At 44.1% G+C, this 26,085-nt stretch overlaps 1 protein-coding gene and 1 long non-coding RNA gene across 2 annotated transcripts in view; one reads left to right on the forward strand and one right to left on the reverse strand.

The window, feature by feature from the left end:
• Positions 1 to 4,746, forward strand: part of LOC130295307 (uncharacterized) — a 64,278-nt gene extending 59,532 nt beyond the window's left edge. The window contains exon 4 of the long non-coding RNA XR_008848765.1: positions 4,356 to 4,746. This is a non-coding gene — a long non-coding RNA (uncharacterized LOC130295307). The remainder of the gene's footprint in view (positions 1 to 4,355) is intronic.
• Positions 4,747 to 23,078: 18,332 nt separating this feature from the next.
• OXCT1 (3-oxoacid CoA-transferase 1) overlaps positions 23,079 to 26,085 on the reverse strand; it is an 81,517-nt gene continuing 78,510 nt past the window's right edge. The window contains exons 15-17 of the mRNA XM_056545961.1: positions 25,684 to 25,764; positions 24,006 to 24,107; positions 23,079 to 23,267 (exon numbers count right to left, since the gene is read on the reverse strand). Coding sequence (XP_056401936.1) covers positions 23,226 to 23,267; positions 24,006 to 24,107; positions 25,684 to 25,764 — 225 coding nt within the window. The 3' untranslated portion in view covers positions 23,079 to 23,225. The remainder of the gene's footprint in view (positions 23,268 to 24,005; positions 24,108 to 25,683; positions 25,765 to 26,085) is intronic.

A 26,085-nucleotide genomic window follows, 5' to 3' on the forward strand; every position in this document is an offset into this window, starting at 1 on the left:
TGAGGGGTTAAGGTTAACCCTATAGTTCGTGACACCAGGCTGAGGGCTAGTATGCTGAGGTAATTCTCCGGCCTATCGCCGCCCGATAGGTGCATGAAATGACTGAAGGTCCACAAAGTAGTTGAACTTGAACTTGGATAATTTAAATGCTTGCTGTACATCCAATGCACAATAACAGTCTCATTCAAACAGTCTCTATATAGTTCAGTGACTGACAGTTGTTGCGGACCTTGAATTGTATTATAAGTCTCTGAATTTAGGGTTAATTTTGAAGATCCGTCCGGATTTAGGGGAAAGATAAGGTCCGGTGACCTTGCAGAGTGCTCAGGGATTGATACACTCACGGTTTAGAAGAGATCAGCCGTCGCTGCAAGGCTAGGGCCTAAATTCACTGATGACAGCAGCGCAGATCCTTCCCTGTCAACAGCCCACGAGGAAAGAGAGCTAACAATGGCCGCCGATCCCTTATATGGGCAGGGGCGGGGTTGTTCTGATTGGTCCGAATATCTGTCACTCACCGTCACAAAGAATAATGGGTGCAATACATCACAGGGACCTCCAAAGGTCCTTAAGCAAAAACCATAGAGTTGACCTGATCACGTGACCCGCAGGTCCTGCTACGCTCCGTACAGGTAATTAACTAATTATATACATTTATACAATACTTTATATATAAATCCTAAATAATTACTAGATAACTAATACCTAGATGAGAGGTGACCAGGGGTGGACTAGACAATAAGGATACCACGTCCTAGGGACTCTGGCTATGGGGACCTCTATACACAGGTACCAGATAGGATGCGGTACCGGGACACCACAGATACTCTAGAGAGAGTTCAGAGAAGATACTAAACTAGTAAATTAATTGCAGGATCAAACTTACCAGGAAAGGTGAAAGGACATTAACATGTATAGAAGAAAGAAGAGACCGAGGGGATATGATAGAGACTTTATATACATAAAGGGAATCAACATGGTAAAGGAGGAGAGGAGATATAAAAGAAGAAAAACTACCACAAGAGGACATAGTTTTATATTAGAGGGGCAAAGGTTTCTGCAGTAATATCAGGAAGTATTACTTTACTGAGAGAGTAGTGGATGCATGGAATAGCCTTCCTGCAGAGATGGTCGCTGCAAATACAGTGAAGGAGTTTAAACATGCATGGGATAAGCATAAGGCTATCCTTCATATAACAACTACATCGATGTGGTCTAAAATGGCAGACGATCCCCAACCCCAAGTGCAGTTGTGCACTTTCGCTGGGGTGGAGGTCCTGCACTTGTGGACCACAGTATAGGTTCACTACTGTGGTAGATGTAAACAATGACATTAACTAACCCTCAAAACTGATGTAAAATTGAGAGATTAGGACATACCTGAGCCTGCACACCAATGCCAAGGTTTCTCAAGTGGTACGGGACCTAACAACTAACCTACCTGTGCCGGATAAGCAAAACCAGGAACCAAATTACAGCAGCATTAGGTCCGACTTGTAGACTGCTCCCCCCGTTACCTCCAGTGTGACTAAGCACACATATAATGGGGGGGGGGGGGAGAGAGAGACTGGCTACGAACCCTTGCCATTTCAGACCACGTTAATGTAAGCTGTTTAATAGCCTTCATATAAGATAGGTCCAGGGACTATTGATAGGATTCAGATTATTGGGCAGACTAGATGGACCAAATGGTTCTGATCTGCCGACACATTCAAATTTTTCTATAAATCGGGGCCAAATTTGGCCCAGATTTATCAAACTGTGTGAGAAAAAAATAGAGTGATTTTTCCACAACAACCAATTACAGATCTGGTTTCACTTTACCAGAGATTGTTACCTGAGCTGTGATTGGCTGCTATGGAGAAATCCCTCTATTTTTTTCTCTCACACTGTTTGATAAATCTGGGCCTCACAACATCAGCCATGTCTGAGGGCCACCATCAGCCGTCATCCAGAGTCCAGGCAAACAAGTAGCCCACTGTGTGTGTTACTAGCCACCTGCAACCAACCACGGGAGCTACAAAGTTTTACCTATAAAATGAAAGAGCTCCATATATAAGGCAACATGGGTGTAGCTATAGAGGTAGCAGTCGCACCGAGGGCCTTGTGCCTAAGGGGGCCCCATAAGAGAGCAGTACAATAATTGGCATATGGGGCAATGATGGGTAAACCTGGTTTCCAATGTGGTGTCCTTCATGACATAAGTTGTAACGCACAGTAGTGTTCTACTCGTCTTCCCCACAGATCCTCTAAATATGTGATATGGTCCTGAGAGGCTGCACAAAGTATTGTTCATTATATAATAATAGTGTTCTGTGGTAATCTGTGATGTCCCAGTACAGGACATGGTCCTGTACTACCCTTATGCCCTGTCAGGTTGAGACCCTCAGTGACCTGGGGGCTCCCCTGCAAGGTCTCCTCCTGTTGTTCCAGAATGTTGTGTATATCACTTTAATGCCTAGACAGTACAGTATCTTTATGTATAGACAGAGCAGAGTTGCTGTGGGTGGTCTCAATGACCTGTGGTCTGTCACATGTTATGTTCTGCAGTCACATGATTTTTTGTCACGTTCTCCCAGAGAGCACCAGCTAAACCTATGACCTGCAGCTTGACCAATGGGCTTTAGTCCAGCCCCCCACTATATAAAGGGGCGGCCATTACAATTATCTCTCTTTTCTACGAGCTCTGCTGCTGCAAGCATCAAGTCTTTGCTGAGCACAGCAACCACCAGAGATCTCAGTGCAAGTGATCAGCATCTGGAAGACCTCAAAAGCTACAGTCATTCCAGTAAGTCTCAAGTCTATGTCTGTTGTCACTGAAACTAGTCAAGTCTTGCATATAGTCAAGTCAAGTCCAATCTCAAGTCAAGTTAATTACAAGTATATTGGTCCAGCAACTGCCAGGTCCTTCTGGATCCTGGCCACCTCTCTTGGAAATCTGGCCTTAGCTGTGAAGATAATTCCATCTGTCTTATACTCAGTAAAGCCTCCGTTTGACCATAACTGGTTGTGGACTCTCATTTCACTTCTGGCAACTGGGATAGCGGAGAAGCCGGGCGTGTGGTGTTCCGGAACCCTAAAACCACACTGGCGTCACAAACACTAGTGGTTACCAACATCTTGCCCCCGGGGTCAATACCATCTGATCCCACCACTCACACCGCTACACCCGTGGTCCCGCCATACACCGGTGGTCCACCACATGAGTAAGTGGTATAATAGCACAAGCATGAGATAACACTGGCACATTTTATTCGGGGGCAATGACACTATTGTCTGTTTGGTTACAGCCTCCAGCTTCTTCTCTCTTTTTCAGGGTTTTGCTTAAAGCTTTAAAACATGGCCGCCATGTATAACATAGAGGTCTGTGGTTTTGTCGGCTCATAACATCAAATCCTACGAAGCTTTAAAGACCAGTCAGCTAAATGGACATAATTGCTGGATTTGCATCTATTAGCTGCATTTGTCAATGTAATCAACACCTGATGCTGCTTTCTCATCATTTCACTTGTAATGTCTCTTCCCCAGTCGCCTTTCATAGAGGGCGATGGAAATATCCAGCCATACGGACGCACAATGCTCAGAATTAAACATCTGACACCCGTTTAGAAGATGCCAAAATAAATCAAACAATATTCTGTAGCTGGATGAAAGAGGATTTCATGGAGCCAATACCTTACGTCTGAATGATAAGACCTGCTCAGGCGTTCACATGGTCTAAATATTCCAGATGTCCACAATCGGCTTCAACACCCAGGGAAGGTCATTTACCGACAAGCTAAATAAGTTCTCTTAAAGAGCACTGACCTTAAAAGGGTACTCCGCCCGTAGACATTTTATCCCCTATCCAAAGGATAGGGGATAAGATATATGATCGCAGGGGTCCCGCCGCTGGGGATCTCCCTGCTTCACCCGGCGTTCGTTTAGAGCATCGGGTGCAGCACCGGAGGCTCGTGACGTCACATCCACGCCCCTCAATGCAAGTGTATTGGAGGGGGTGTGACGGCCTTCACACCCCCTCCCATAGACTTGCAATGAGGGGGCATTGCAGTTACATCACGAGTGGGGCGTGACCGTGATGTCATGAGCCTCCGCCCTGCATCGCCAGTCAACTGGCACAGAGCGAAGTTTGCTCTTCGCAACGGATGTCTGGGGTGCCATAGTTGAGAATGTGGGGGTCTCCAGCGGTGGGACCCCCGCGATCAGACATCTTATCCCCTATCCTTTGGATAGGGGATAAGATGTCTAGGAGCGGAGTACCCCTTTAAAAAAAAAATCCAGCAGAGTACCCCTTTAACAAAGCTACAGGCAGGCTTTCCCAAGGATTTCTAAATCCAGTCTGTTTCTTTTTGCAGCGGTTCCCCTCTTTAGCCTTTCAGCAGTCATGAATTGGATGGAGCCAAGCATCAGAGACTCAGGAATAACCCAAGGACAGAACAAGAACCACAGCACAAGTTGAAACTAATGGAAAGGACCCTAACATCATGGAGATCCATCATAGGACAATGATGAAGCCTTGCCTCATGACAGTGTCCTTAAGATCCCAAAGGGAGTCCTAGCCTGTAGTTGAGGTGAGGGGGGGGGGGCAAGGATTTTTTGCCACCCTAGGCGAAATATAATTTGGCCACTCAATAAGCCTGCCCATTGGCTCCACACTTTGACACGCCCCACCTTACTACTGGGGTGACACACTGTAACAAACCTCCCCCTCATGTAATCTCCTTACTACTGGGGTAACACACTGTAACAAACCACTTCCTCATGTAATCTCTTTACTACTGGGGTGACACACTGTAACAAACCTCCTCATGTAATCTCCTTACTACTGGGGTAACACTGTAACAAACCACTTCCTCATGTAATCTCTTTACTACTGGGGTGACACACTAACAAACCTCCTCCTCATGTAATCTCCTTACTACTGGGGTGACACACTGTAACAACTTCCTCCTCCTGTAATCTCCTTACTACTGGGGTGACACACTAACAAACCTCCTCCCCATGTAATCTCCTTACTACTGGGGTAACACACTGTAACAAACCCCCTCCTCATGTAATCACCTTACTACTGGGGTGACACACTGTAACAAACCTCCTCCTCATATAATCTCCTTACTACTGGGGTGACACTGTAACAAACCTCCTCCTCATGTAATCTCCTTACTACTGGGGTGACACTGTAACAAACCTCCTCCTCATGTAATCTCCTTACTACTGGGGTGACACACTGTAACAACTTCCTCCTCATGTAATCTCCTTACTACTGGGGTGACACACTGTAACAAACCTCCTCCCCATGTAATCTCCTTACTACTGGGGTAACACACTGTAACAAACCCCCTCCTCATGTAATCACCTTACTACTGGGGTGACACACTGTAACAAACCTCCTCCTCATATAATCTCCTTACTACTGGGGTGACACTGTAACAAACCTCCTCCTCATGTAATCTCCTTACTACTGGGGTGACACTGTAACAAACCTCCTCCTCATGTAATCTCCTTACTACTGGGGTGACACACTGTAACAACTTCCTCCTCATGTAATCTCCTTACTACTGGGGTGACACACTGTAACAAACCTCCTCCCCATGTAATCTCCTTACTACTGGGGTAACACACTGTAACAAACCCCCTCCTCATGTAATCACCTTACTACTGGGGTGACACACTGTAACAAACCTCCTCCTCATATAATCTCCTTACTACTGGGGTGACACTGTAACAAACCTCCTCCTCATGTAATCACCTTACTACTGGGGTGACACACTGTACCAAACCTCCTCCTCATGTAATCACCTTACTACTGGGGTAACACACTGTAACAAACCTCCTCCTCATGTAATTACCTTACCTACTGGGGTGACACGGTGGTGCTGGATGGGCAGGGGCTTCGAGTGAACAGGGGCTTCTAATGCTATCTGGCTACAAACTTTCTTGCAGCGGGCAGAGCAGTGCCCCCATTAAGAGGGCGCTCTAGGCAGCTGCCTATTTTGCCTATAGGCAAGACAGGACCTGGCATCCAGCCCCAACCACAATGGTCCACAATGTAAAAAAAAAAACACATCCCATCATCTTCCGAAAGCTTTGTAATAACCAAAAGAAAAGGCCCGCTCTCCTTTATTTCTATTGTAATAGCGCAAAATATGCTCGGCGAAGAATCGCTGCGGTCATAAATCTCCCCCAATTGCTCATAAAAGAGCCTGCGCTTTTATCATTGCTTTCATTGAATCCCCATTGACTTCTATTTCGCATTGGTCAAGGTAAGTTTTTTATTGCTCACAGACCCGATGTCAAGTACATAGCAGAAAGTAGTTTCCACTATAATACAAGAAATAATTAAAGACAAAACACTTGTGGCCCCCTGCACCATCATTTACTGCGCCAGAAGTACATTGTTTCAGTTCCAGTCATCGCCTCGTGACTGCGATTAAATTACTTTTTAAGTTTTCAAGGATTCTCATACTTGTTTGTATCATAAGTGAATAAAAATCGCCAAGAGATTAAACCAAGATGACTTTATTTTTAAGTCCTGTGATAAAGAAAATGGGAAATTTCATATTTTCTCACGACTCTCTTAAGAAAATAATAATTACATAATTTCCACTTCATCCTGGGTGCCTTTAAGTTTAAAAAACTTTTGATATATTATAGATTAATGTATGCAGAATAACTTTCCAATTGCATGTTATTAAAAAATATGCTTCTTTCTATTTAATTTTCCACTTTGAAAAAAAAATGACCACTAGGGGTCTCCCTACCAGTCCTGTCCGCAAGCCCTTTTTATAGATTTCAGACTCATGCTGGAGTCCTAAAGCTCAGACTGCAGCCGGGACACAGACAAGCTCAGCACTGGTCCCTGCCTGTCAATCAGACAGGCAGGAGCCAGCACTGTGCTCATAGCACAGCAGAGCATACTCCCGACTCTGCCTTTACGGCATTCCCTCATTCATTTTACTATCTAAGCTCCGATCTTTCTTCTCTCAGCTGCCAGCTGAGCTTGTCTGTGTCCTGGCTGCAGTCTGAGATTTAGGACTCCAGCATGAGTCTGAAATCTATTTAAAAAAAAAAAAAAAAAAAAAAAAAGGGCTTGTGGTCAGGACTGGTAGGGAGACCCCTAGTGGTCATTTTTTTCAAAGTGCAAAATTAAACAGAAAGAAGCATATTTTTTAATAACATGCAATTGGAAAGTTATTCTGCATACATTAATCTATAATATATAAAAAAACATTTTTTTATGAAAGGTACCCTTTAGTCTAAAGCAGTGTTTCCCAACCAGGGTGCCTCCAGCTGTTGCAAAACTACAACTCCCAGCATGCCCGGACAGCCGTTGGCTGTCCGGGTATGCTGGGAATTGTAGTTTTGCAACAGCTGGATGCACCCTGGTTGGGAAACCATGATCTAAAGGTTACAAATAAGATGGAATGCACATGCTGTGTATCCCAGGAAGCATACATCTGGTCTCCCTCCATGAAACAATGCTGGCGGGTTGCTCGATAGCATAAGCAGGCTTTCCTATAGAAGTAGCCTTGGTCCTGATCCTAACAGAGGGTCCTAGTTCTCAAATCCCCCCAGCACACAGGTCTCTTTGGCACTCTTTGGAGCACATGCCATCTGTGCGCAGCTCTTAGACAGCCAGAGTCCCATGCAAGTGATTGCGCGGGGGGACTGATTGGTATTTGGGTCTTGTTCCCAGTGGTCACCCCCCTCCGTAATCGGACACTTATCTCCTACTTGAGGGGCCTGCAGGGAAGACTAACAAACTTCATGTCCTCACCACCCTTGCGGGCAGGAATATCCCCTAGGGATGGTGAGGAAGAAGATTTTACCATATAAAACGGGTTGCCATGCGTTTATATATATATTATATAAATATATATAGTAGGATGTCGTTACAGGTTCTATTTAAAGGGGTACTCCGGTGGGAAACTATTTTTTTTATTTTTTTTATTAACTGGTGCCAGAAAGTTAAACAGATTTGTATATTACCTCTATTTAAATTCTATTCCTTCCAGTACTGATCAGCTGCTGTATGCTCCAGAGGAAGTTGTGGAGTTCTTTCCAGTCTGACCACAGTGCTCTCTGCTGACACCTCTGTCCATGTCAGGAACTGTCCAGAGCAGGAGAGGTTTGCTATTGGGATTTGCTCCTACTCTGGACAGTTCCTGATCTCTTTGAATTTCTTTCCAGTCTGACCACAGTGCTCTCTGCTGACACCTCTGTCCATATCAGGAACTGTCCAGAGTAGGAGCAAATCCCAATAGCAAACCTCTCCTGCTCTGGACAGTTCCTGACATGGACAGAGGTGTCAGCAGAGAGCACTGTGGTCAGGCAGAAAAGAAATTCAAAGAGAAAAGAACTTCCTGTTGAGCATACAGCAGCTGATCAATACTGGAATGATTAAGATTTTAATATTTTTAAATAGAAATTTTCTGCTGGAGTACCTCTAACCTTTCTACAGAAGCCATGGCTTGTAAAAAGAACCACTAGGGGTCCCCATACAATCCAGAACATAATCCTGTCTGGCTACAGCATCATCTTTGTCCCAACTGGCACACAGGCTGGGACAAAGTTTTTGAAGACGGGCTAATCCCGGGATCACCATGAACTGGCCTGATTTTGCCAGAACCAAAATCCAAGTAAGGCTGCATTCACACCTCGTTTTTTTACATATGGGTGCCGGATTCGGCTGGGGGAGGGGAAAACCGTGCGCTCCCGTACCCCAGCCAGATCAGCCTGTGACTCCATTTACTTTAATGAGCCGACCGGAGTCAAACGGTGACTGCGCGACCGGCTCAGTTTTGACCCGTATCCGGTTTTGGACCGGACCTAAAACCATAGTATACTAGTAAATGGAGTCACAGGCTGATCCAGCTGGGGTACGGGAGCGCCCGGTTTTCGCCTCCCCCAGCCGGATCAGCCTGTGACTCCATTTACTTTAATGAGCCGACCGGAGTCAAACGGTGACTGCGGTCGGCTCAGTTTTGACCCGTATCCGGTTTTGGACCGGACCTAAAACCATAGTATACTAGTAAATGGAGTCACAGGCTGATCCGGCTGGGGTACGGGAGCGCCCAGTTTTCCCCTCCCCCAGCCGGATCCAGCAACCTTATGTAAAAAGCGAGGTGTGAATGCAGCCTTAGCCTAAGTCGTGGCAACCTGAGTCTTCCACGGTGAATCCTCACAGCACTGTGTGAAGGATATATAAGCTGCCACCAGTCCATGCTTAAAGGGGTACTCTGCCGAAAAACATCTTATAAGACGTCTGATCGCAGGGGTCCCACCACTGGGGACTCCCGCCATCTCTGGGCCGGCAGCAGCGATGTCTGGAACACAGAAGCTTGGAGCTTCCGTGTTCGTGACGTCACGCCACGTCCCCTCCATTCATGTCTATGGATAGGGAGTAGTACCCCTTTAAGGCTCCTCTAAGAAATTACTGACTTATTCTCAGGACATTTCTTCTATTTACGCTCGATTTGGTGGTAAAATGTCACCATTTCTCTGTCACCTATGAATAAAATTGTGCCTATTATTTTTGGGTCATGATCATTGTCAGTCCTGTATATTTTCTAAGTAATTTAGGTGAGTGTGCGGCAGATGCCCATACATATGGAATTCTGTAGGATGAGGAAATCTGAAGTTTCATTTGATGCATCGAAACTTGTAGAACATCTTGTGTTTGTCAGATGAGCAGCAAATAAGAACTTACAACATCCAATCTGTTGCCTTTGCTCCGGCTGAGAACTATGTGAAACATGCTGATATCTGCCATCTGCAAAGTGTAGGCTGAATGTTTTTATAATATTTGTGTTGCTGAAATTATTTCTTAAGAGGTTAAAATTCTTGCCTATTTTTTACATTTAGCCACGCCTTTCACTCGACCAAATCGCGCCATTCTTGTGTCACTGTGCAGGAAAAAACTGTGGTAGTGGTGGTGATGGTGGGGGGTCTGTATGGTCTGACTGGTTGCAGCTCTGACCAATCTGCTCTTCTGTATATTAGTAGTCGGGGGTTACCTGGCAACTGGTGCTTCAGTGCCTTAAAGGGGTACTCCGCTGCTCAGCGTTTGGAACAAACTGTTCCAAACGCTGGAGCCGGCGTCGGGTGCTCGTGATGTCAAAGCCCCGCCCCATCATGATGTCACACCCCGCCCCCTCAAAGCAAGTCTGTGGGAGGGGGCGTGATGGATGTCACGCCTCCTCCCATAGACTTGCATTGAGGGTGCGTGGTGTGATGTCATGAGGGGGCGGGGCTATGAGGTCACGAGCTCCCGGCTCCAGCGTTCGGAACAGTTTATTCCAAACGTTGAGCAGCAGAGTACCCGTTTAAGCTGACACTTTTATATGTGGTATACAGTAATAGTGCCCCCTTATAGTAATGAAGCCAATCAGGCAACACTGGAAAATGGGCGAAACTGCTTAAGAGCATCATACAAACCCAATCTGAACTGACAACACAAGACAACACAATTTTCTGAAGTTAGCACAATACACCTCTACAGGTCTATGATCTTGCCTCAGTGCAACAAGCTGCGGCTGATTTGGTCGGCGTTCACACTTCCCGATAGGCTGGACCTGCTATGTCATACAGGATGAACAGCCCTGCAATGTGCAGGTCCATTGCCAGGGCAATGAAGGACTCTTCCAGCCATGCAGAGTGAGAACCAAAGGCATCCCTTCTACTATGCTCTCTACTGTGAGTATTGTACCATCTGCTTCAGTAAAAAGACAGTTATCTGTAACCTGTTTATTGCCCTGCACCTGGCCCAGGAGAAGCTGTCTCCACCTCGGACCGTGTAGGTTAACGGTGCCCTGGCATCACGATTTGACAAGTATATCTTGCATCCCTGTGTCACCACAAAACTTGGCGTCACGAACACGATAATTTCTATCATGCGTTGCAGACACAGGTGTATTATCTATAGCAGTTGTCTCAAACTGTGGCCCTCCAGATGTAGCAAAACTTCAACTCCAAGCATGCTCGGACAGCCAACGGCTGTCCAGGAATGCTGGGAGTTGAAGTTTGCAGCATCTGGAGGGCCACAGTTTGAGACCACTGATCTATAGCCAATCAATTACACAATGCAAATACAAACATAGGTGCATTATCATGTACCCATAAGTAAAGGCGCACATGGCTTTAGCTGTACTGCTAATTAATTAAACATACTCTAAAATAAGAAGAAAGTAGAAAAGTCGCAATGATCTACAAATCTAATTCATTGCTTGTACTGTCACTTTAAACTGGAATGTGAAGTTTTCCGAATTTCCCGCAGCTAAATCTAAAAATTGAAAACTCCTACGAGGTATAAATATCGGACCATCTGCAATAATGAGGACGATCAATTTAAATCGTTTTTTTCCCCAAATGTGTAGCCTTCAGCTGTCATATCACGGACGTGGTACGGGCACACATCGGGCGCCTGCAATGTCAACGTTACCCGTTCAGGAGATTCTAATGAGCTGCGCTGAATATGAATATCCGCAGCCAATTTTTGACCCAACTTAAATGTCATCTCCTGTCAGAGATGGAAATAGATACATAGAATAAGCTGCTCGGGACCTGTATCGGTCACTGATATGATTCCATTTTAGTCACAACTGACAGTGATGAAATTTCAGTTTTTATTCTAAATAGTCAATTTTATCATTTGGGATACAGTTTACTTAAAGGGGAAGTCCACGCTGGGAAACCTGGACCAGATGTAATGGTGAGCATACTGGTTGTTACCCATTCTGGGAAAGCATGGTGACAACCAATATGCCCACCATTACATCTAATCCATACTGGGAAAGCTTGGTGACAACCAGTATTCCCATCATTACATCTAATCCATCCTGGGAAAGCTTGGTGACAACCAATATGCCCAACATTACATCAAGCGTATCCCAGGAAAGCTTGGTGACAACCAGTATGCCCACCATTACATCTAATCCATCCTGGGAAAGCTTGGTGACAACCAGTATACCCATCATTACATCTAACCCATCCTGGGAAAGCTTGGTGACAACCAGTATGCCCACCATTACATGTAGTATATCCCAGGATAGCATGGTGACAACCAATATACCCATCATTACATCTAATCCATCCTGGGAAAGCTTGGCTACAACCAGTATGCCCACCATTATATCTAGCATATCCCGGGTTTTGTGACAGCCAGTATGCCCACCATTACATCTAGTCTATCCTGGGAATGCTTGGTTACAACCTGTAGGTCCACTATTACATCTATCCCATCCTGAGAGAGCTTGGTTACAACCTGTAGGTCCACTATTACATCTACCCCATCCTGGGAGAGCTTGGTCACAACAGTATGTCGACCATTACATCTAGTCCATCCTGGGAAAGCTTGGTGACAACCAGTAGGCCCACCATTACATCTAGTCCATCCTTGCAATGCTTGGTGACAACCAGTATGCCCACCATTACATCTAGTCTATCCTGGGAATGCTTGGTGACAACCAATATGCCCACCATTACATCTAGTCCATCCTGGGAAATCTTGGTGACAACCAATATGCCCACCATTACATCTATCCCATCCTGAGAGAGCTTGGTTACAACCTGTAGGTCCACCATTACATCTAGCCCATCCTGGGAAAGCTTGGTCACAACTGTATGTCCACCATTGCTCTTGTTCTCATTACTACTCTGTCATCTAATATCTTGGTATAAGGAGGAAAGGCAGAGAGCACTTGTAATTCTCCTACCCTCCTAGCCATTGTTATTGCCAGGAGGAAGAACATCGAGGGTGAGTAACTTGATGGAGATAGAATCCAGAGGCTCAAATGGTGGTCCTAACAACAGATTCAAGTCCCAAGGGGGAGCAGAGGTTGCCCCAGAAATAGAACCTTTAAGGCTGCTTTCACACTATAAAGCTTTAAAGATCCGTTATAATGTCCCAATAGGAAAACCCTTAAAAATCGCCGTTAAATGGCCGTTATAAATCCCATTAAAGTCTAAGGGATTTTTACATTATGCATTTTAACCCGTCATAGCCCATTATGAATAACGGACATTATTTGTGACGGGAGGAAAAACGGCACATGCACTATTTTTCTCCAGTCACAAAATAACGTCCGTTATTAATAACAGGCTATGATGGGTTAAAATGCATAATGTAAAAATCCCTTAGACTTTAATGGGGCTTTAGAACGGCCGTATGGGATTTTGTAATGGACGTTTTTAAGGGTTTTCCTAACGGGACATTATAACGGATCTTTAAAGCAGAAGAACTTTATAGTGTGAAAGCAGCCTTAAGACATTATCTGCTAACTTCCAGTTACAAAAGGAACTAAGTGCTGACATTGTTACTTTAAGGGTACTAGGACTTAGCGTCTTATCCAGGCCTAATTGGAGAAAATGAAGGATTTGAGGGATATTAGGATCTCCCAATGGATCGACTGCAGGTCCTACTATTCTTATAAGGGTACTCCAGTGGAAAACTTTTTTTTTTTTAAATCAACTGGTGCCAGAAAGTTAAACAGATTTGTAAATTACTTCTATTAAAAAATCTTAATCCTTCCAGTACTTATTAGCTGCTGAATACTATAGAGGAAATTATTTTCTTTTTGGAACACCGTGCGCTCTGCTGTCATCATGACCACAGTGCTCTCTGCTGACACCTCTGTCCATTTTAGGAACTGTCCAGAGCAGCATATGTTTGCTATGGGGATTTTCTCCTACTCTGGACAGTTCTCAAAATGGACAAAGAGGTCAGCAGAGAGCACTGTGCTCGTGATTCAGCAGAGAGCTCTGTGTTTCAAAAAGAAAAGAATTTCCGCTTTAGTATTCAGCAGCTAATAAGTACTGGAAGGATTAAGATTTTTTAAATAGACTTTCTGGCACCAGTTGATAAAAAAAAAAAATAAATAAATAAAAAAAGTTTTCCCCTGGAGTACCCTTTAAGAAGGCTCTCCATGTTCTTAGGTATATGGCGGATGTTACGTCTTTCCTACTTGCAAGTAAGGTGTTTATCACTTGGTCAGATAGGCTTTTAGCTTTTAAAAATTAACCTCTCAGCATCCAGGCTGTTCGATGATGGTGAGCCGACTGCGGATTATGAACTGGTCCCTGGTACAGTAGATCCTCCCTGTCTGGAAGAAGCCACGGCTGTGAGACTGACATTGTCCTTAGCAAAGTAAACAAGGGCCTTCGAGACCAGAAGGGCGCCATCAATAGGACTAAGACTCTGTCCCGCCTTATTTTCCTCAAGACCGGAGGAATAAAGTGAAGAGGTAGGAAAGCGTACCCTCTTTCTCTTCCCCAGTCCTGAGAGAAGGCGTCTACTGCTGTTGGATAATCCAGTGGGTTGAGAGAATAGAACTAGATATGAGCAAATTTACAGTAAATTCGATTCGTCACAAACTTCTCGGCTTGGCAGCTGATGACTTTTCCTGCATAAATTAGTTCAGCTTTCAGGTGCTCCCGTGGGCTGGAAAATTTGGATAAAGTCCTAAGAGACTCTTTCCTAGGACTGTATCCACCTTTTCCAGCCCACCGGAGCACCTGAAAGCTGAACACATTTATGCAGGTAAAGTCACCAACCGCCGAGCCGAGAAGTTTGTGACGAATCGAATTTACTGTAAGTTCGCTCATCTCTAGAGGAGACCATCTGCCTTGAAGGAGATGCTGGCCGCAGGAGGCAAACCCAAGGACTGGCGTCTGTAGCTATCCCCACTACCGACGAGGAAGACCAAGGTACCCCTTGAGATAGGTTGTTGGGGTCCATCCACCATATCAAGGAGACCCTTGCTTTTGAGGAAAGGGAAAAAAATGTTGGTTTAGGGTCTATTCACACGTACAGTATTCTGCGCAGATTTGATGCGCAGGATTTTCTGCTGCATGACTGCGTGTGAATAGACCCTTAGTGATGAGGGATTGCCATCCCACTTTTGAAGGATATCTGTCTAACATCCTGGATCTGTACTGAGCCCATTTCACTGCTACGATACAAGTAGTCATCAGACCTAGCACTGACATTGCTTCCCTGAAGATGCATAAGAGACTGGAAAAGAACTTCTACTCTGTCCTTGATGAGGATCTGTTTAGCTACAGGCAGGAGAGAAAGCCGAGACATTGAATCCAGAAGGATGCCCAAGAAAACGCACGGCCTGGAAGGGGTTAAGTTTGACTTTTTTTTATTCAAATTCCAATCTAGATATTTTAGTATGGAGCCAACTACTTGAATATGAAAATGAAGGGTTTCTGAAGAGTCTGATACAATCAGTAAATCGTCCAGATATGGAACGAACAGAATATTCTGGGTTCTTATGAAAGCTGCCACCTCCGCCATCACTTTGGTAAATACCCTTGGGGCCTGAGAGTCCAAGGGCTTGGTACTGAAAATGGACCCATTCTCCTTCCATAAAGACCGCCACTCTTAGAAACTTTTGATGAGAGTTTTGGATGGGAATATGGTATTTTTTTTATTAACCATATGTAGAACAATATGGGTGTCTACCCACCACATAAAATATTCTCCCAATCACTTAGAAGTATATAGAAGAGGGGGGGGGGGGGGGAGAAGTGATTAAGACTTAACTTTTAAATACTTTAATAGTTAAAAAGATAATCACACATCAGTGAGTGTAAGTATGGAGTAAAACTGTATTGTCTAGTACAAGCGTCTTTTTGAATGGGGAAACAGTAAAAAAAATAAAATTAAAAAAAAAAGTGTCAGATGATATAGGTATATGGTTATCCCCACAACGTCCGACGCGTTTCGATCAAAGTATGTGACCTCTTCAGGGACAGATGGGCTATCAACAAACCAAACCACTTAAATTTTTTTTGCAGATAGATCAATTCCTGCAAAGTAAAAAACATACACTCATATATATATATATGCATAAAAAGGGTGGTGATAGAGTGCCAACCCTGTTTAAACCCATACACTTAATTGCATTATGGGCTAGTGTAATTCCCACATCCATACACCAGACAATAACTATCTTCCCAAGATGATCTATTTTATAATTAATAAAAATCCCTCCCTATACGTAAATTATATTACATGACTTTACTGCCTCCCTATTATGATTACTATTAAAAACACAATCCTCTTTGTATACCCCGCGCTATTATCTGTGGCTATATGCCAGTTGTCTATATTGATGTAGTATTGTCTAGCCTAAAAGCCTTATATGCCTGAAGGACGCTATTATTAGCAGCCTGTTACTCTATCCTTACGAGCAGCGAGGGAGTTAAAGGGGTTCTCCCTTGTTTATACTGTTTTTTGTTATTATGTTTGTGTGTTATGTGTGTATATGTATGTGTTTTTTGTGTGTGTTGTGATTATGTATATATGTATTTTCTTACCTTTTGTGAAGATCCGGAAGCTGGCCCCGTTTTCTTCCAGTGGCTTGCTGTGCACCTCAGCCTCCGCCATGTTGTGTTCGGTAAGTGGGATGTCGGGGGGGGGGGGGGGGGGTTCTTGCTTCTGTCCTTCCTATCTTCTGACGTCCAAGGCGAATCTTTTCTTCCTGCGTAGTTTTTTTTTTTTACCAATAAAGTTTTTTTTGTCTAATTGACAAACTACCTGCGCATGCGTCGGAAGAGGCTGCAGATTGGTCTCTGAGCCACGGAAGAAACAGGAAGAAAAGATTCGCCTCGGACATGTCTATTATGAATTTGATTCTGACAGTGCCCATTTAAGCTGTACAGTCCTATTAGATCATACGCTACTGTAAAGCCTACACCGGTTGAGACATTGTGGTATAGAAACATTAGAGACTTTACTTGCGGTTTGCAGCATGATTCCCTATCGTAGGCCGTACACTTAAGTAAATTGTGACGTAAAAGTCTTACAGAGCTAATTCCATCCGGAAGCCCACAAAGAGATTAGTGTAAGCAGAAGGGCCCTTACTAAGCAATTCCCCTCTGTGTGTACAAAATCCTGTTCCCTTTAGAGAGGACTGGACAAAACCTTGGTTGAAAGCCTCCTGCACCCCTCCCGAATCAGAGATCATTGCGATCCGACCCAGGGTAATGCTATCAACTGGAACTGGGCCTGAAACAGGCTTTAAAAAGGAGAAGTATAATGCATCAAAAATTATTCGCTATCCAAAGCATAGGGGATACGTTTTTGACTGCAACCATCACACCCCCTTCCCATAGACATGAATGGAGGGGGCATGACGTTATTTCCCCAGTCCTGGAAACACAGCGGCTTCAGAGACTGGAGCAGAGAATGCAGGTGCTGCACGGAGAACACGGAAATTTCAGCGGCGGGCTCCTCTGCGATCAGACATCTTTGGATAGGGAATAAGATGTCTTGGGCCGGAATACCCCTTAAAGTATCTTTTGTAGTTATTCTTTTGTGACTGCAGTAAATCACTCAAGTAGTGGTATTTGTGTGGCCGGGGTTACATATGATTTTAATGGTAACTTCACAATAAAAGTTATTTTAATATTTTTAATTCCTACCCCAGTATTTCTAGTGTGTTGAAGCATTAATAGGTGGGGTCCAGATAAAACCGGCATTGTTGACTGCTAATAGGCTCTGTACTTTTGTGGTTGTAACCCCCCTGTGTTAGTATAATAAATAGGTCACACAAGAAAAACTAAAGCAGAAGAAGCAGATATATATATATATATATTAATATATCCAGATATATATCTCTATCTGGAGTTTAAAACAGGAATGACGGAGCCATTATCCTGCAAATAGACTCAATAGACAAAGAGATGCAGGAGGCGGTTTATTTTAATGCCTCTGTTCCACATTGTGCGGTCACCTGCTGACTTCTATTTAAAGCTCACCTTGTCCTATAGATTACTGCTTCCCCACTTAAGAATTAAAGAGGTGGGGAAGGTGACCTTGAGTGACATTGACCGGCTTTGTTCTTCAGAACGCTTAAAGATCTGCATCTCTGAATTGCAAGAGAACACACTTTGGGGCTATACAATTCACCTCCCCCCCCCCCTTTCCTCACACAAAACTGACCGCCATCTACGCCCGCAAGACTATGTATTCAGACTAAAAGCACATCTGCCACAGTTGTGCAAATGTGGTGGAGATTAATGTCAGACTAATTTATTATAAATCTCTCTAGTTTACACACTGCATTTTTTTGGGCTACAGCTTTTTCATGCTGATTTTTATCTAAGATAGGAATGGAGTCTAAATGATTTCAAATAGAGATGAGCGAACTTACAGTAAATTCGATTAGTCACGAACTTCAGGTGCTCCGGTGGGCTGGAAAAGGTGGATACAGTCCTAGGAGACTCTTTCCTAGGAATGTATCCACCTTTTCCAGCCCACGGGAGCATCTGAAAGCTGAACTAATTTATGCAGGATAAGTCATCAACTGCCGAGCCGAGAAGTTCGTGACGAATCGAATTTACTGTAAGTTCGCTCATCTCTATTTGAAATATTGTGTATCTGTGAAACAGAGCTCCAAATCCCCTGAATAGACAGCTACACAATACATGAGCGCAGCCACATTAACCTCAGTGCAACAGGAAGGCATCTGTGGTTGGAAAGGATTTGGTGGTGGTGGTTGACAAGACCCCTGTTGTCGCGAGAATTGAGGGCCCATAGGTAAAACCCTGATCAGGCATTTTTTTTTGGGGCCTACATAGTTATTGATCAAAAAGTTGAAGAAGTCCCATGTTTATTACTTCCATGGACATGGTAAAAGGACCAAAAGATGGCTTTTCTGTAGTCCTAATAAGTGAATATCTGGATAATTTCATAAAAGCTCCCTTTAAATTAGGCATGTGTTGGCCAAACTGTCCCCTTCTGACTGGAACAACCTACTATCTATGGGCACTCCCCAACTCTGCCATGGTAGGTTGGAGTAAGTAGGACTACAGCACGTTGAGTATTGAACTCCACTTCGGACAGTTAGGTTCGGCAGAGCTGCTTTACTTTGTGTTCTCCTTCAAAGGTCATGGAGAGATTTAAAGTGTACCCGACATTGTATATTTTTATTATTTGTAATATACATTGATTAAAATTTGTATATTTTTGGGTGAAAAAAATGCTGTCCCTGCAGCTACTGCCTGTGAGGAGACAAAATATAAGAAGTGGGGGCAGGACAAGTAGGGCTCTGTGCAGGCTCCTGGCTTGTCAATCATCCTGATGTGTGAGCAGCGAGCATGTCATGGCCTCCGTGCACAGCGCCCCCACCTGTCCAACGTGCACAGCGCCCCCGCCTGTCCAACGTGCACAGCGCCCCCGCCTGTCCAACGTGCACAGCGCCCCCGCCTGTCCAACGTGCACAGCGCCCCCGCCTGTCCAACCACACTCTGTTTTTATCTTCTCACAGAAACTATCTGCAGGGACACAAATATACACATTTAACCAAAGTATATTAGAAATATACATTAGGTTATTTTCTACATTACATGTCATTTTTGCTATTGACAGATACACTTTAAAAACAAAAAAGATCCTGAATACCAGAATGCTCTTTATTGTTGAGGTGGTGAGTATGGCTAACATGGGATAGCAGTCAGCTCTTTCAGCCTACAGGTATCTCTCCTAATAATTACCCTCCCCATACACATGAACACTAGGCTCAACCGTGCATTCAAGTGTTCTGAAAGGGAAGACGAAGGATTTGCTTCTGGGACTTTTTTTTTAGACTGTAAAAATCCGTTTTCTAGGAGGTGTGCATTACATTTTACTACTTGTTTCTCTTGTCTTTCCACATAAAGAGGAGTGAAGAGAAAATAGTATCCATTAAGTAGTGACAATCTGCTTCCTAGTTTTCAATTTGGCCAATACAATTCTAAGGAAACATGCCTACACTTACTTGGATCACATTTGTTTACACTTGTTTTGGTTCTGTGTTTTGGCATGGTAAAGACTAGAGATGAGCGAAATTACAGTAAATTCGATTCGTCACGAACTTCTCGGCTCGGCAGTTGATTACTTATCCTGCATAAATTAGTTCAGCTTTCAGGTGCTCCCGTGGGCTGGAAAAGGTGGATACAGTCCCAGGAGACTCTTTCCTAGGAATGTATCCACCTTTTCCAGCCCACCGGAGCACCTGAAAGCTGACCTAATTTTATGCAGGATAAGTCATCAACTGCCGAGCCGAGAAGTTCGTGACGAATCGAATTTACTGTAAGTTCGCTCATCTCTAGTAAAGACACCATCTATTTCGCTGACATCTCATTGTACAGCAATTTGCCACTGTACCTATTAGGTCTATTAAGTTCCCATTTTATAATGGCCTTTTTATTAGAGACACAAGGTCTTTTCTTCTAGGTCTTTTTTATGGGACATTACACTCATGACCCTGTGTCTAATAAAGTGTCCATCATGAAAAGAAGAAAAGAAAAAAACCACAACAACCCAATATAGACATAAGAAAAGTGATCTATTGGCCCTGTATTGACTTCTCATGGTGCAGCAAAAAAAAAAAAAAAAATTCGATTGATCAGATTTTTGTTTTTTTCCCCCATCTAATGTGAATTCATACTGGAACTGAAGCCCAGAAACTAAGCCACTTTGAGTAAGGCCTGGTCATTGTTATACAAACCAGTACCAGAATATCACAAAATGCCAACCATGTGGCGTTAGCTCTCTCAATCTTTGTGTGAGCAGAGTGAAAATTGTGATGAAGAAAATACTATCCAGTGGAAGGAGGTCCTGTGGATGGAAAAACATCCTACTAAGAAGCAATTAGTCTTTCCACAAGTTCAGCAAGACAATGCACCATGCTCTAAGGGTCTATTCAGATGGCGGATACCGACTCAAATTAAAGAGTACCTATCATTATCTAAACTCTTCCTAATCTTCCCCCCCCCCCCCCCCCCCCCATCTGCCCCGGCTCTCACTGTCACTATCCCTGTGTTTTTCATCCAAAACCCCCTCTTTCTACCGGATTTATTGTCTTCTTGGCTGCTCATTCAGCAGTCCTAGTGTGAGGGAGGAAGGGGGTGTGACCCAGCACAGAGGCTGTGAACACAGCAGACGGCAGCTCTGAATCTTCTCCCATTTGTTTACAACTGCATGTGCAGAGAGAAGAAAGATCAGAGCTCAGATAGTAAAATGAATGAGGGCATGCCGTAAAGGTAGAGTCAGGAGTATGCTCTGCTGTGCTAGGAGCACAGTGCTGGCTCCTGCCTGTCTGATAGACAAGCTCAGCACTGCTCCCTGATGGTCAGTGTCCCAGCTGCAGTCTGAGATTTAGGACTCCAGCATGAGTCTGAAATCTATTAAAAAAAAAAAAAAAAAAAAAAAAAAAAAAGGGGCTTGTGGCCAGGACTGGTAGGGAGACCCCTAGTGGTCATTTTTTCAAAGTGGAATATTAAATAGAAAGAAGCATATTTTTTAATAACATGCTATTTGAAAGTTATTCTGCATACATTAATCTATAATATATCAAAAGGGTTTTACCCTTTAAAACCCATAGACTTCTATGGGATTCCGCACTTCCATAGAAGTCTATGGGCTTTAATTTGAGGCAGAATTCCACAAGCGGAAATTCTGCCACGTGAATAGACCCTAAGGCTGGGTTTACACTGTGTGATCTCCAGACGGAGTTCCGCAGGAGATCCCATGGGTGGCGCTAGGACCGTGCAGATGGCATTGCCGTCCCCATAGACAGCAATGCATTTTTGAATGGATCTTCCAGAAGACCCGTCTATGGGGACGGCACTGCAGTCCGCGTGGTCCTAGAGCCGCCTAAGGGATCTCTGGCAGATATTCTGTCCGGTGATTCTACAGCAGTGTTTCCCAAACGCGGTCCTCAAGCACCCCCAATAGGTCACGTTTTCTGGATTTCCTTAGTCTTTCACAGGTGATTTAACTGGTGATGCCTAAGGAAATCCAGAAAACATGACCTGTTGGGGGTGCTTGAGGACCGCGTTTGGTAAACACTGCTCTACAGTATGAACCTGGCCTAAGGGTTGTATAGTAAGAGACTTGCTTCCCTGGCCTTCTACCTTGTCCAGAAGAATACATTCTGGAGACTGAAGGGGCTGTTCTTTGCACAGTTGCCACACATTAGGCAGAGATCTTCCCATGCAGACAATTTCTCAGCATGTCATGGTTTTGTGGATATGTCCTTTCATCACCTATAGAATCAATGCTATAACCAATAGCTGGAGATCTGAAGGTCATAGGAGGTCCAAAATACTGGGGCAAACACCATCCTAAATGTTAGGGCCCTATCACTTGGAGAGACTATCAGTAGAACAGGAAGATAATGGCCCTGTGTATTAGGGACAGTGACCAGAAAATGAATGAGAAAATGCTCATTCGTCAGCTGATCGCAGCCTTATTTCCTTCCAGAAGTAGGGTGCATAGCTATATGGAATACAATGGTACAAGTTGTATACTGACCATGGTGTCCAACTGATCCCAAAGGCCCCCTGGCACACGACACCTGTTTAAAGGAAAACTGTCACGGAAGTTCACTTCTGCACTAACCACAGGTACTGACTGCGGGGGGACGCCGATTCATATGATCCCTACCTTGCCCAGATCCATCCAGTCGTTCGCCCGCAATCTTAGTTTTTCTATATATGCAAATGTGGCTGTAACTGGTGCGTGCTGGGTTTTCAGGAGCCTAGTGGCACTGTGACTTCTGCGCCGCCCATTTATGAATATTCATCCCCCCTCCCTCCAGCTCTCCGCCGCTCCTAACTGGTCTTCACTGTGCATGTGCCGTGAAGACCAGTTAGGTGCGGTGGGGAGAGGGAGAACCGGTGGGAAGGGGGATGACTATTCATAAGCGGGCGGCGCTGTGGACGGGCGGAACAGACGTCACAGTACCACTAGGCTCCTGAAAACGCCCGCCGTGCCAGTTACAGCCAAATTTTCATATATAGAAAAACTAAGATTGCGGGGAACGGCCAGACGGATCCGGGCAAGGTAGGGATCATATGAATCAGCGTCCCCCGCACTATCCCCTAGTACCTGTGGTTAGTGTGGGAGTGAACATGTGACAGTTTCCTTTAATAAAGGGGCACATGGTAAGTGGGACACCCCACATTACACCTCTGTAGATGGGGTGTGCTGCTCCCATACATCATGAGTCTGAACACAAATCCATTTAGGGCACTTATGCAGGTGAATAAGCAAAAGGTGCATAGAAACACAAGGTACGACAGAAGGTTATTCAAAACTACTTTATATTTTATCAAACCCCATCTCCCCAGCCCCTTGTAACCACAAATGTTAGAATACACGTCCTAGTTGGTAGACCTTCCTTTCGTAGGCACAGGATTTTCTCATGCCTGCAGACATATTAATAAAATCTTCAGTCGCTGATCTGCTGCAGAGGCTTCAGGTCAGGCGAAACCTGGAAACAAAGAAAAATCAACTCAGACAGAAAACTACTTTCTTAGGGCCCTTAGCACCGAACTTCTATACCTGCGCTCATTTACACATCTTTACAGGGCTTTGCCGATGATTGTTTTTATGGGTCTAATAGACCCGATCAGCTGATTGTTGGCCCTATTACACAGGAGGATATTTGTCTGTTCAGCTGAGAAGTGGTTCTGTGTAATAGGATCTAACAACAAAACGTATGCAGTGTAAACAAATCATAAGGGCTCTAACAGCCTATGGCACTATTCTATGAACAATTGTAAAGATCTGCAACATAACAGTCACTGTTCTCATCCACTGACAACATTGTTCAGGGACAATAAACCTGTACATAACTTTTGAACTGACAAAGTATCAAAAGATTGAATAGAAGTCTCAAGTCTCGGAAAACTTTAATAAACATATACTATGGAAAAAAAAAAAAAAAAAAGGCTCAAGTCTCAAAGTCCCCTAGGACTTACTGCAGGAATTTGGAACAAAAACACATTGGGGGAGATTTATTAACACCTGTGTAGAGGAAAAGTTAACTAGTTACCTAAAGCAACCAATCAGATCGCTTCTTACATTTTTAAAAAGGGCCTCAAAATGCAAGAAAGAAGCAAATCTGATTGGTTGCTATAAGCAACTGGTCAACATTTCCTCTGCCCAGGTTTTAATAAATCTCCCCCATTGACGTTCAGAAAACATTGGGATAACGCCAGCTACTCACCGCAAAGTCACTGCCTGTACATTTCCTTATATCCTCTACAGAAAGTCCTTCCGCAACTTCGATCAGAGTCAATCCCTTCTTTTTGTCCACATCAAAGACGGCCTATTACACACACACGGGAGTAAACTGCAGGTTATTATCGGAAACACATCTCCTATACAGGAGGTGCGAGCACCGGTATATGGCGCCCAGACCTCCGATCCCGTAACACGATAATGAGCCCATCATCCCCACTACTGGACTGAAGAGCCGAGAAACAACCGAGAAGAAGCCATTAGCATTCAGCACATCCTCTGCAGCAGTCTCCACATACTGCACGCTGCGCAACTTCAAAGTCTATCACTTATTTAGGCTTTTTAGCAGGTATGCTTCCAGTCAATTTAATGTTTAGAGTCTAAAAATTAATCCCAAAGCGGGGAAAAATAAAAATAAAAAATAAACCAGACGAAAAAACGCACAGGAAAAATATCCAGTTGAGTCATGTGTTATTAAAAAAAAATCCATTAATTTAACAAATGACACATTAGGGCAGTGTTTCCCAACCAGTGTGCTTCCAGCTGTTGCAAAACTACAACTCCCAGCATGCTCGGACAGCCAAAGGCTGCATAGAAATTGACATTTTTCCCCCCATCAAAATAAATAAAATAAAAAATCTATATTAACAAAAATTATATATCTCAACAAGGTCTATAGAAAGATTTATCTCCGCACTCCCCACTGGGAACGGCACTCAATGCTCCTACATGGAATCAGCGGCAGGACAGAGACTTCAGAACAGCTTGTGCGCTCAGAGGCTATAACCGGTCATTTCACGCATATATATTTATTTTAATATAGATTTTTTAATATTATATACACACACAAATATGTATGTGTAGACATTATATAAATGTGGAGAATATTTATATATACACACACACAAAGCAGCTCATTACACCACCTTATTCAGGTAGTGTTCCCTGGTATCAGCCAAGCCAATCACCAGCTGAGAATGGACCCCACCTTGGCCAGTGATTGGCTGAGCCGGCTGTCACTTCTGTACAGCAAGAGTGTGTCTCCAAGGGTGGAGTGAAGCGATGGACCATGAGTTAAAAAGGAGATCAGGGGGGTCTGACAGCTGGAAAGGGCATATGTTTTTTATTAAGTGGAGTACCCCTTTAATTCTTGCTATGCCCAATTTGTTCCTGCAGGAACACAAAGCCAGCCAAAGGCATATGATTGCCGAGAACCAAACAAGCATATATATATATGAATTGGTAAGCCACTGTTAGACTTTACCATTGGCTTATCAGAAAGATGAAATTCAACATGTCTGACATGTCAAGGGAGAGTCCGGAAGCCCCTATGCAAAATAGATGGTTAGCCGATCAAACCGAAGTCAGCAAGTTGAATCCCGTTTCTCTAATGTGTATGTGGGCCCAAACCCTAAGGCTATGTTCACACGACTGGGGCTAGAAGGCAGAGGAATGCGCAGTCTCAGACTATCATTCTGAACGGACTCCGCATTCTTTGTGCGGATATGGAAATTCTGCAGTGTGCACAGTGCAGCAATGCGGAATCCGGTACGGAAATTCTGAGGCGCGAGCATGGCCTAAGGATGTGCACAAAATACATAGATGTTGGCTGAACCCACTAATGTTAAAGTGTCTAAAGCAGAATAGAAGACAACACTTATTACCTTCTCTGTGATAATACGATCCACGCATAGTTTGCCAGTAAGCGGTAAGTTGCATTCTTCCAGGATCTTGTGTTTTCCTCCCTATAACAAAGCACAAGAGGTCATGTTACTGTGCGAAACAATTCAGATGTTGGCAAAGCAAAAACATCATAAGGACTTATCTAGTCCTGCTCTCAGCTGAGAAGTGGAGACAATTGTATCCAGTCTAGACAATGCTCTGTGAGCTAAACATCCTGGACTCCAGACTGATACATTGTACATAGCTAGTCCTGCTCTCAGCTGAGAAGTGGAGACAATTGTATCCAGTCTAGACAATGCTCTGTGAGCTAAACATCCTGGACTCCAGACTGATACATTGTACATAGCTAGTCCTGCTCTCAGCTGAGAAGTGGAGACAATTGT

Source organism: Hyla sarda, chromosome 1 (genome assembly GCF_029499605.1).
Source record: "Hyla sarda isolate aHylSar1 chromosome 1, aHylSar1.hap1, whole genome shotgun sequence".
In the NCBI taxonomy this organism is placed as follows: domain Eukaryota; kingdom Metazoa; phylum Chordata; class Amphibia; order Anura; family Hylidae; genus Hyla; species Hyla sarda.